A 12,515-nucleotide genomic window follows, 5' to 3' on the forward strand; every position below is an offset into this window, starting at 1 on the left:
AAGGCTCTCAACCAATGGAAATAGGAACAGGAAAAAGACAGCTATGATACAAATTGAGTCCTTCAGATTGCCAAGTGCAGAGCTTGGTCCTTCTGCCCTCACCTATTCCTCCAACCTGTGGGAAAACGCTGTTCATGCATCAGGTGGAAACTGAGCTCAACTTAAGTAGTTAAGAACCATCCTGCCTATAATGTTTCCTGTCTTAATGTCCAAGGGTAAATCCAAGTTGGGGGCCTCTGCTTGGCCTCCTCTCTTCTGAGCTTGGCTTTGGCAAAATGCAATTTCAAAAGGCACCAAGGACGAAGAGAAAGACTTCAGGGTCAGACACGGGAAGAGGAGTATTGTCAGTGTTGAAAGGGAATGACGGGTATTGGTGTTGCTGTACTAAGAACTCTTCCTTGTCAAAAGTTGGGAACATGGAGTTCATCCTCCTAACTCTAACCTCCTCCAAACTGTGACTCAAGACCCAGTTGGGACCAATGAATAGCTACCAATTCTATCTATTTGGAAATAGCACTGAACTTTGAGTTGGGAGATGTACGCTGGGGCCTGGCTGAACTATCTGTGCAACCTTAGAAAAGTCAATTTAAATTTCCATGGCTTCTTTGCCTCCTTGTAAAATTGATTTAACAATACACACCCCTTAGGCGGTTTTAAAGAGAACAGAAGACAACTGTGTAAAAGCCCCCAACACAGTGTCTGACACAGAGTGAGTGCCCAGGAAATGTGTGTGGGATCTCTAAGGCACTTTCACATCCGTAATGAACATTTGGCCCTCACGGTGTCCCTGTGGGGTTATCAATAGTACCCAAGCTACAGAGAGGTCAAATAATCTGACCTAAACCACATAGCTAGTTAAAGACAAGGTTAAACCTCCAAAACATGCCCTCTGTCTCTCAATGCAACATATTTCTAAGTTATACTTTCCTGCAAAAAAATTCCTATAACTGAAGTCATTTAAAAATTATTGTTTTTCTCTGGATATTAGAGAGGCTGTCCAGTATATAATAAAGATATAGGAAAAAGGCCACAGTTTGCTTTAAAGATCCCAAGAATATAAATTGAAAGGGAATAATAAGTCATCCCATGCTTAATTCATTCCTTGATTTGAAACCATAAAATTAGTCTGTGTCTGCTTTGCCCTAAAACAACCTGTTAAAAGATGAACATCCTCCAATTAAGAGCAGTGGTCAGTCTGTGTGTTATCATGTAGGCCACTCACTGAAAAAAGAGGAGAAGGAGAAGGGGAGGGACAGGAAAGGGAAGAGACAGACAAGAAGAAGAAAAGGAAGAGGGACAAGAGCAACTGCTAAAGCCAAGCCGAGTGCCAACCTGAATTTTCCTTTCGAGAGAGGTCAGGTTATACTTGATCGGTGAATGCATGCGCTCAAATGGACCATTTACCTAGTTCTGTATGTTAAAATCCTTTGGCATGTTCACTCCTCTAAGGCTTTCAGGGTGTGGAGTATAAGGACTGTCACCCTTTTGTGTTCTTCATAGGTGGTTGGCATTCCCTGTAGGTTGCAGCTGACAAGGAATCCAGACAGTCTTCGAATGCATATCCAAACTTAGTCCATTGTTTAAAGAAGGAAGAAGGAACACACCTGAAGGAAACGTAAAGATAAGAATAAATTTTTATTGTAGTGCCCCTAGCACTGCATCCCATTGCTTACTCACTTGACCCCATCTCCCTGCTCTGCTGTGAGTTCCTGGAAAGCAAGGACCACACTCTTCTCTCCATAGGTGTTTCTGTCCTGCTTAGCAGAGTGCTCGGCACCTAACAGGTGCCCCACTAATGCCAGGCGCACAGTGGGCAGAGCAGCTGTGATAATCATCCATTCCTCAGTCGGATACTGGAGATATGCTCAACACACTTTAATTTTAAGTCAATTTATGTGTATCTCATTTTAAATGTCATTACTATAGTCATTCATTTCTGAGTCCCTGTGGTGTTGGCACTATGACATTTACAGTAATGTTCACATCCCGGTGAATTGGGGGGCCTTTGACAGGCAGAGCAGTGGGTGTCTGGTACTTATTCTAGATTGTCGTTGCCTCTGCTGAGCTTAGCACCAGCACCGGTTCCAGGCTTGGCCTTCCCCCAGAGCTCTCTCTGCTGGCTTCCCCCCACTCCCCTGATTCTTTACCTGTTAGCTCATGCAGCTGGAGGAGTTGAAGGGAGGGCAAGTGGAGGAGTTGTTGTTTGGAGTATAGCCACAGACTGCCTCACCTTTGTCCCAGGCGCAGCCTCCCAATCATGCCTCAGACCGGGGTTGTTTTGAAAGTAGAAACCAGCACTGGAGTCCTTAATACCACGATGGTCTCTCCGTGCTGGGCACTGGAATTAAATATTTATGTTGGCAGAGAGCACGAGTTGTCCGCCCAAGTTGGGAGGATGAAAAGGTTGGTTTTTGGTGCTGGGGAGTAGGTGGGCTGCATGTAGAACAGAGCAGGGACCCACAGCAGCCCCTCGCTGTTCATTCTCAAGTCTTACTTTGATAGTCCTGACGGCCAGCGCCCAGCTGGGGAAAACTTTGGGCATCTGAATTCCGTCAGCCCGTTCACACCAGTACCCTCATTTCACAGGCTGGGAAACTGAGAGCAGAGCCCAGTGGAACTTGCCCAGGGCCATCACCCTGCTTATTCAGTGTCGGAACCCAAACCAGTGTCCAGATCCTCAGCAAGCAGTCGTGACGTGAGACCTGAGGTCAAGAGAGCTGTGTGACCTTGGATAGGTCACCTGAACTCACTGAGCCTATCTGTAAGACGAGAATGATTTCTAATCCTGGGAAATAATGCAGACAAATGATTTTATGTTAAGCACTGGCAAAACTTTAGCTCAGGGGTCCACAAACTTCTCTCTAGAGGTCCCGATCGTGAATATTTTAGGCTCTGTGAGTCATATGGTCTCTGTTGCAGCTACTCAGCTGTGCCACTGTAGTGTGAAAGCATCCACAGAAAATACGTTTTTAAGAAAATGAGTGTGGCTGTGCTCCATTAAAACCTTATTTACAGAAACATGCGGCAGGCCAGATTTGGCCATGGGCCGTGGTTTGCTGACCCTGGCTGTAGATGCTTGGAAGTTGTTGGAGTTACTGTTGATGACGTAATAAATGACCCCAAAACTGAGTGGCTTCAAACAAACTGTTTGATTACGCTAATGGATTCTGTGGGTCAGGCACCGAGACAGGGCACAGTGGACTCGGCTGTCTTTCCTTCATGAAGTCTGGAGCATGAGCTGCGGGATGAGTGACATGACCGCTTGGGCTGACATTACCTGAAGGTTCCTTTACTTTCCCAGCTGGGGCCTGGGCCTGGATGACCTGAACACCAGGACTGCTGACGCGCCTGCTGTAACCTCTCCCTCCATGTGGCCCAGCTTCCTCACCCTAGGGTGGCCTCGGCATAGCTGTATGTCTTGCATGGAGGCTCAGGGCTCCGAGCAAGTATGTTTCAGCGAGCAAGATAGAAGTCACCGAGCCTTTCGTGATACAGACTGAAAAGTCGCACAGCATCCCTTCTGCTGTGCTCTATTGGTCAAAACATTCCCGAAGCCACCAGCATTCAAAGTGAAAGGACATAGAACCCCCACATCTCAATGACAGCGATGCTAAAGAATTGGGGGAGGGGGCTGACTTTTAAATCCATTATAGAATAGAGAAAAAAATTAAACACACACATCGAATAGTGGTGAATTGCTTACGTAGCACTTCCCGTGTGCCAGGCAGTACTTTATTCCTTCAGCGTCCCTTTGAAGGAGGTAATATTATCACCCACACTTCATTTTATTTTTATTTTCACCCACGTTTTAAAGACAAGATACACTAAAGAACAGAGAGGTTAATTAACTTGCCCAAGGTCAAAAAAAGTAGGTTGTACAACCAACATTTGAACTCAAGTAGTCAGGCTCCTAGATTTGTTCCAACCATGACGCACCCTGCTTCCTCTTGATCACAGAAATGAGAATGATCTTTCTGCGACTAAAGCAGAGACGGATTAAGAACCCAAGTCTTTGGACTGCCCAGTGTCTAGCTAGTCTTCCTGCCGATAATTGCTTAAAAACATTATTGCACACCTACTCTGGGTCCAAACTGTTCTGTGCATTTTGGGTAGTCCGAGGGAAGAGGTATGACACTTGATTTCATTCATAAGAAACCTAAAATGTGGACGAGGGAATTGAATTCTGATTTAATTCTCACAACCCCATGAGATGGAACCTTTGTCCCATTTTACAGATAAGGAAACCAAGGCCCATGGTTAAGTCACTATTTGCCCAGTAGTTGATAGAGTCTAGCTAGATTCAAAGCCAGAGCAGTTCAATATGCAATCCCATGCTCTTTGCTATTGACTGCAACGGAGAAAGATCTAGAATGAATAATACCAACTCTTTCAGAGGGGGAAAAAACAAAAACAAAAAACAACTTCAGTCCCTAAGATCTGGCCTATCCTTAGAAATGATGCTGGTTTAGTTTTCTCACTGTGGAGACAGGAAGGGCAGGTAGGTATCCCTGGTGATCCAGCTGTTCAGATGAAGAGCCAGAGCTGGGACTCCGTGTTTTTCCCACCACACTGACTGCTACATTGTGCTGGGAATGGCAGGGAGGGGAGTGATGGTAGGTTGGGTGTTGGGCAGTGGGGTGGGGGTGGAGGGGGTTTAAACTAACGGGAAGTTGTTTGCCAAAGTTGTGTGGGGGGAAGGAGCATTTTACAAGACCAGGGCCTCTGGCCTGGAAACATCTGTTTCCCTTCAAATCAGCAAGGAGAATTTTGCCTCCCCAGAATGCCTAAATCATGTGGCGGCTGGGGAAGAGCAGGCGTTGGCCTGGAGACTTCAAACGCATTCTCCCGTACTCTCGGGGACCTGGTCCTGATGTGGGCCTCTGGGGCTCTATCCCTGCTCTTACCCCCTGTCAGATCCGTGAGAAGCTCTCACCGCCAATTAACTTCTCGGTTTCATTCTCTCACCCCTGCTGCGAGGGGGTCTGGGGGTCTTGGATGGGACCAACAACAGCTTCCTCTCCACCTACTCTCCTCTGATTTCCACTAGGACAACTTATTCTGGATGTCTGCGGGAAAGGGGGGGTCAAACCCTTGTGCAGTGTCATGATAACAATACTATTGATAATAATACCCGTGACTGTCTCTCATTGAGTCTTAGCACATGCCAGTCATCATAGCAAGCACTTACCCACACCTCTCTTTATTCCAACAACTACCCTATACAGTGGGTTTTAAAATCATGATTCCTATTTTACAGGTGAGTAAAAAGGCCTCACACAGTCAATAAATGGGGAGCCAGAATTTAAAACCAAATTGCCTGATTCCAGGTTCATGCTTTTAGCCATTCTGTCATTCCACCTCTTATAATGACCTTTCAGCCAAATCCCTTTTTGTTCACTTCACAGAAGGGGAAGCAGATTTCCAGACAAGGGAACTACTTCATAGTCGATTGAGTCATTCATTCAGTCTGTCATTCATTCTGGAAAGTATTCGCCGAGGATTGCATGATTTAGGTGTCTGAGCACCAGATGTAGATGGGTGGATAGAGATGGGCAGAGCCAGACTCTGGTCCTCAAGATACATACTCACAGGGGTGAGAGAGAAGTGTATGAGCCGTAACCCAGTCATGCGGCATCTGCGGTCACAGGGCACCATGGGTGGAGAAAGGTTTACTGGAGGAGACGAGGTTTGACTGATGTTCCAAGGACAAGGTGGGAAGGGTCAAGTGGAGAAAGGGAGGGATGAGCCAGACAGAGGGTGTAGCATGTGCAAAGGCCAAGAGATAGAATCCATGTCTGGAACTGTTAGCAGTTGGATACGGTCCTACTGTAAAACAGAATAGGAAGCGAAGACCGGTAAACCAGGTTGGATGTGTGGCCAGCGTTGGTTTGAGATTCAGTGACACAGTACTGTCAAACGAGTGAAGATCAAGGAGCTGCATTGGGAGCCTGTAGTAGGGAGTTTGGATTTAGTCCTGAGGGTGATGAAGAAACATTGAAAAACACTTTGCATCTGTGTCGTCAATCCCAAGGCACTTCCCCCCACATTGAAATTGCAGTACACTGAAGCCTTATTGCCAAGATCGCACAGGCCACAGTCTGTGAAAAATCTGGGACATGAACTCAGTTGTGTTTTTTTTTTTTTTAATTGAAGTATAGTTGACATACTACATTACATTAGTTTTAGATGTACGACATAGTGGTTTGGTAACTTTCTACATTATGCTGTGCTCACCACAGCTGTAGCTACCGTCTGTCACCATGCAAGGGCATTATGATACCATCGACTACATTCCCTCCCTTTCCTCCGCCTGTCTTAGTCATAACTGGAAGGCAGTACCTCCTACTTCCCGTCACCCATTTTGCTTCTCCCTTACACCCCACCCCCCTGACAACCACCAGTTTGTTCTATGTACTTACGGGTGTTTCTCTTTGTTTTGTTTGTTTGAGGCAACTTGGCCAGTGTTCTTTCCCCTAAAACAAAGTCGGAGGAAGAAATAGCAAGGGTTTGAGCCTGGAGCTTCAGGTTCCTAAAGAGCCCATCCCGCTACATCCTTGAAACCACCTCTTTTGTAATAAAAGTATCCGATAGGTGCAGTGAGACCTAAATCAACCACTTGTACCAGAAGCCGGGTAGTGTATAGAACGAGCACCAGGGGAAAGCCAGTGTCTACTCTGAACTTATGAAGACTCTTTCCTCTCTGGGCCTCCATTTCCCCACTTGTAAATATGGATATGGAGTTTGGCGCCGGCTCAGGGGTTCAGTTCAAATTATCAGTGGATCTCAGCCTGCTTCACTGGGCAAAGAGAAGATGGAAGAACTGAGCAGAAGGTAGCTAGCACCCTTCTTAAATGCCTTGAGGAACACTGAGGTCTGCCTGTGCCCTCTCTGTCTCTCTCCGTCCCCACTTTCCACTCTGCACTGTGGGTGTGTCCCTGTGTCTGCTTCTCAGTCTCCGCCCACCCCAGCTTCTCCACATTAGGGGCCGCCACTTTCTTCCCCCCACAAAGACCTCCTCCAAGCCCTCCCTGGTCCCCTAACAGCTTTCAGATGTGTCCCTGGGACAGTTCTACAATTACAGCTGAGACGGGCAGAAAGCGCTTGGCCTTGTGACTTTTGACCCAAGCCTGTGAGGTTGACGTCTTCCTCTTTTTCCACCCCTCAGTGCCCGCCAGCAGGGTGGCCTGAGGCCTCCTCCATCCCGAGGCCTCCACTGACACGTTTGGTTACTCTAATAATACAAATAGAAGCTACCTTTTAGGGAGCAAAGATGGAGCCAGGCCTGCTGCATGATTGAAGCGTGGAGTCTTGGTCCCAAACTTGTGAGAAATGGGTAATTCCGCCCTTATGACAGAGACTGAGGCCCAGAGGATACTCAGCCAGCAGCTGGGGAAAGCAAGATTTCCACCCAGGTTTTAGAACTTGAAAGTCTAAGGCTGCTTCCTCCCCAGCATGCTGTTATTCATGCTGCTTGGCTGAGCAGCGAAGCAGAGAGGTGACCCTCTTGGTGGAGGACATGTATTGCAGAAGTACCACGAAAACATAAGTAGCCAATGGGAAAGTAGTGTTTAAAAACATTTTCCAGCTCCTCATGTTTTCAGGCTCACTCACATATTCCATTCACTACATCCTTCCATGTTTCTCTCAGTTGAAATGCATCTCCTCTTCTCCAAGAAAGCATTTTTTAAATGTGTACTCTTGTACAAGTAAGTGGTATTTACATGGTCTTTATAAAAATCTGCAGCTTACAAGCCATTTCTCATGTATCGCTCTATGTAATCTTTGAGACTGTCATGACCGTCACAAGCATCCCCATTTTGTTGAGGTAGAAATGATTAAGAAATGAGGTGTGATATGCTCAGGTTCATTCATTTACTCAAATATTTGCCGATTGCCTACTATCTATAGCCAGTACTGGTAAATACCAGGAGATCGTTGTACTCAGGCCGCGAAGTATATGCCCTCTGAGAGCTGCAGGCTACGGTTCGGATCTTGCCTCTGCCACCTTCTCGATGGGTTGTTGTGAGGGTAGTAATACTCAGTACTGTCCTTACCTCCCTACTCTGCCACTTGCTTTATTCTCACATCCTGGAGTTTCTTTGTGATCTTATTTCTAACCCCTCTGCAAGGCTTTTCAATCATAACTCACCCTGTGTAGCCTTAGAGATACCTGATGCAGAGAGATGAAGTAAGCACAGAGAAGTGAAGTGACTCAACGGAGGCCACAGACCAAGGGAGTAGAATAGAGCGTGAACCCCAGCCTGGCCATCTCCAAGACCAGGCTCCTTCCTCTGTCACCACTGCTTCTCTTGACCAAAACAGTACTGGATGTAGTAAGCACTGGAACTGAGCTCCACTTGTAATGCTGAGATAGAGCAGGAGGGGAGAGAATGCCCACATCACAGTGCTATTGTTCTGACACCAAAGGCAGAAGCCAAAAACCCCAGAAAGCAGATGAATAGATTACCTTCCTTCTGAAGACGGGGCCAACATACCCCATGTTTAGGCCTCTTAAGACATGTATTTCGGTACAGGCCCACACGTCCTTACCCTTGCCAGCACTCCAAGCCAGCTAATGAAAGACAAAAGGTGGAATTAGATTTGACAGTGTGGTTAAGTACATAATCTTTGGATTCAGGCAGACCAAAGTTCTGGTCCCCTGTTGCTACTTACTTAATATGTAATAATAGGTCAATTACTTGACCTCTTTGGAACCAGTGTCCTTACTGGTAAAATGCAACCATAGTATCCAGTTCATACGGTATAGGAATAAAATAACTCCTGGCACACAGTTAACACTCAGGAGGTACTTGTTAAGTGGATGAATGAAAGAACATATGAGTATGTCCAGCCATGACAGACAGCATTAGGGTTCACCTGTGAAGTCCAGGGTTCAGACTGCTCTGTCCCCAAGTAGCTGTGAGACCGTGGAAAGATAGAAAATCAAAGTCTCAGTTTCCTTCGTGGTGAAGTGCAGGTGATCATGACCCAATTGGTGCCCAATAAATGCTTTATGGTTTTTTTCTCTAAATCTTTTCTCTCACAGCCTAAGCAACCCTGACTTCCTTTGGCCACTGCTCCTGTACTGTGATTTTGTGTTCCACCTTCCAGGGCCTTCTCTAACGTCACAACCCGGTGCCCTGTTTTCTTGCTGTGCTGCAGGTTCACTTTGTATGCTGTGGACACACGAGGGAGGCACTCGGAGCTCAGCACAGTGACCCTGAGGACAGCCTGTCCGCTGGTGGATGACAACAAGGCAGAAGGTAGGTGGCCCATTTCTTCCCTTCCCAGGTCACTCCCGTATTTCCTCTGAGTTCTACACCCTGCAGTCACTAACTGCTACCCCATTCCTGCCTCATTACACGTATCGGCACCGAGAGAAGAAAGGGAAGGGACTAAGAGCACAGGAGGCACATGGAGCTATTAGTCAAAGCCATGAAGAAAATTGAGATGGACCACCAATATCTTAGCCGTTGGAAAGACTTGCTCCTCTTTCATCATGTTTGTCTATGTTCTGACATAGAGGCAAGGAATGGTAGAGTCAGAGCCCCATGACTGTATCCTGCCCCTTAACCTAGGCTTTTTAGAGATTAATCATGTCTCTCCACTTCAGTCTATGCTAGAGCTGGCATATCAGTGACAGTAGAGGACCACTTTACCACCAAGCCCATGGCAGATATCATTACCTCATCATAGCATGCATCCCCATCTAGCCTGGGGTGGCCTTAGACTCCTCAGCATAGAGCTACAGTCAGTGACTGTCAGTGAGAGTTCACATGCAGGATTAAACCTTTCTGCTGCTCCTGGCCCATGACATTGTAAACATCAGGCAAAGTACCTAAAAAAATTAGAAGCAATCAATCAGATGCACCAGGTGCTTAGTTCTTACCCAACATGTAGATATAATTTCTACATCAGAACTGGCAAGAATGGGGTGACAGATCGTGAGTCCTGATGGCTCACTTCAAGTTGAGTGGATATTTTCTAAGAGCACTGGTATACAAGCAATGCAGCAGAGATACGCTCTTCACCTTTCAGAAATTCACATTCTAGTCTCTCTGGAGAGAGAATGACATTTCTACAAATGGCTTAATACTAAGCTCAATACTACAGGCTTTGTGCTACCAGACAAGAGGAGATGGTCCCCCTATTGAGGAACTATCATGTCTCCAATGTGAGGGGATTTGAGCGGGTTTCCTGGTCCTTTATCATCATCATCATCATCATCATCATCATCATCATCATCACATTAAAAAAAATGCATGTGGTTAAAAAAAAGACCTAGGAATAAAAACCGGAGTGGAAATACTGCAAACTAAAATCTCCTCCCTCCCATGATTCTTCTAGAGGCAATCACTGTTAGCGATGACTTGGGGATGTACACAGATCTTGATTTGAGTCTTCACAGGTGAATGAATGGGCCTTCCATTCAAGGGAGCAACCCATGATGACTTTAAGTTACATCAGTTCCTAGGAATGACTGAAGGAGTACAAATTGCCATGAATTGCCATGGTTTTTCTCTGAAAATTTTCTGAATGAAGACCTCTTAGACCCGGGGCGCCTGGGTGGCGCAGTCGTTGAGCATCTGCCTTCGGCTCAGGGCATGATACCAGCGATCTGGGATCGAGCCCCACATCAGGCTTCTCCACTGGGAGCCTGCTTCTTCCTCTCCCGCTCCCCCTGCTTGTGTTCCCTCTCTCGCTGGCTGTCTCTATCTCTGTCAAATAAATAAATAATATCTTAAAAAAAAAAAAAGAAGAAGAAGACCTCGTAGACCTGATCACAGAACTGTGTTGGAAATATTACAGAGGGGAAATAGAAGTAGACTGTTGAGATGAGTCTAAGACCATTGATTTAATAAGCCTCTGCACTTATTTGAAATTTTATGTTAAATCATGGGCACCAAATGTATGTTAATAATGAAGCTTACAAATTATGAGCACTAACTTTGTGCCAGGCCCCGTGTTGAATGCTTTACATTCACTGTTTAATTTTGTCCTCCCAGCACACCTCCAGAACAAACATTGTTATTTTCAGTTGATAGATAGGAAAACTGAACCCAACTAGTCAATGCTGTTCAGGATGGAATTAAGGTCTGTCTGCCCTCAGATACCGCACATGTGAATTCCCACACAAATGTGCCTTTCCTGTTGCGTGTTTCCATCCTCACTTTTTCCCACTGTCCCATGATCTGTGCCTGCACTTCTCTCCCCTCAGAGATAGCAGACAAGATCTACAATCTGTACAATGGGTACACAAGTGGAAAGGAGCAGCAGACTGCTTACAACACGCTGATGGAGGTCTCAGCCTCAATGCTGTTCCGAGTCCAGCACCACTACAACTCCCACTACGAGAAGTTCGGCGACTTCGTCTGGAGGAGTGAGGATGAGCTGGGGCCCAGGTATGAACAGGTGTGGGAATATGAGTGGAATGGTGGATTCTTCTTGATTCTGTCTGATTTTACTAGACCCTTTTTTCCCATAGGCTGAGAATGGGCTTTGTCAAATTAATAAGTGTCATCCACCTTTGTCATGTCAGGGTTAGAGATGGGAAATGGGCAGGGAGAATGACAGAATCTTGGAATTTTAGCTTCTTAGACTCCTGGAATGTCAGATAAGAGAGAGACATCAGCACTCTTTCCCTCATTCACTCCTCTCACCCACCTTCCTTCTTCAGTGTTAGAGGTGGGAACCTTGGACTCCTGGAGGAGGTGTATTCTAACCAGCATCATGGAAGGGTATAGTGGCAGGGTCATGGCCTCAAATCTAGGGCTCTTCCCACTCTTCCATAAGAAATCTGAGGTTTTCTAAGGGCACCTGGGTGTCTCAGTCAATTAAGGGTCTGACTCTTGATTTCAGCTCAGGTCATAACCTTAGGGTCATGAGACCAAGCCCTGCATCAGGCTCTGCACTGGGCATGGAACCTGTTTGAGATTCTCTTTCTCCCTCTCCCTCTGCCCCACCCCCCCGACTCCCTCCCTCCCTCCCTCCCTCCCTCTCTCTCTCTCTCTCTCTCCCTTTCTAAAAAAAACAAAAGAAAGAAAAGAAAAGGAAGAAAGGAAGGAAGAAATCTAAGGTTTTCTAGAATGAAATCCATTAGTAACTGTGACTAAATACATTCCTAAATTCAATGTGTATTAAGACATTTTTGTCACCCGCAGTGACTATGCCAACCATTGTACTAGGAGCCACGGTGGATTCAAACATAACTAAGACACAGTCACTCTCTTCTGAAGCTTCATAAAGTAGTGTATGAAATGGTGCTGTGTTTCATGCGTTACGCCTCACGACATACATTCGTCCGTTCATTCGTTCATCACTTACTTAGTAGCGCCTCTTACCAGTTGGTTGTTGACCATGCAGTGACAAAAAGGGAGAAGCTTACTGTTGGAGGTAATTAAACAAGCAATTGCAAAGAATAGGAATAATAAGTATAATGACAACAAAATAGAGCCCTTTAGGGAGACAGGGCATAGACATCTGGTCTAGATAACCCAGTGAAGCCTTCCCAGGGG

At 46.1% G+C, this 12,515-nt stretch overlaps 1 protein-coding gene across 2 annotated transcripts in view; it reads left to right on the forward strand.

The window, feature by feature from the left end:
* The window catches only part of ASTN2 (astrotactin 2), an 845,639-nt gene that overhangs the window by 820,281 nt on the left and 12,843 nt on the right, over window positions 1–12,515 (forward strand). For both annotated transcript variants that reach the window (XM_045791077.2, XM_087869420.1), the window contains exons 21-22: window positions 9,163–9,263; window positions 11,219–11,402. In XM_045791077.2, coding sequence (XP_045647033.1) covers window positions 9,163–9,263; window positions 11,219–11,402 — 285 coding nt within the window. The remainder of the gene's footprint in view (window positions 1–9,162; window positions 9,264–11,218; window positions 11,403–12,515) is intronic.

This window comes from Ursus americanus, chromosome 18, assembly GCF_024610735.1.
Source record: "Ursus americanus isolate L20-20 chromosome 18, mUrsAme1.1.p, whole genome shotgun sequence".
Taxonomy (NCBI): domain Eukaryota; kingdom Metazoa; phylum Chordata; class Mammalia; order Carnivora; family Ursidae; genus Ursus; species Ursus americanus.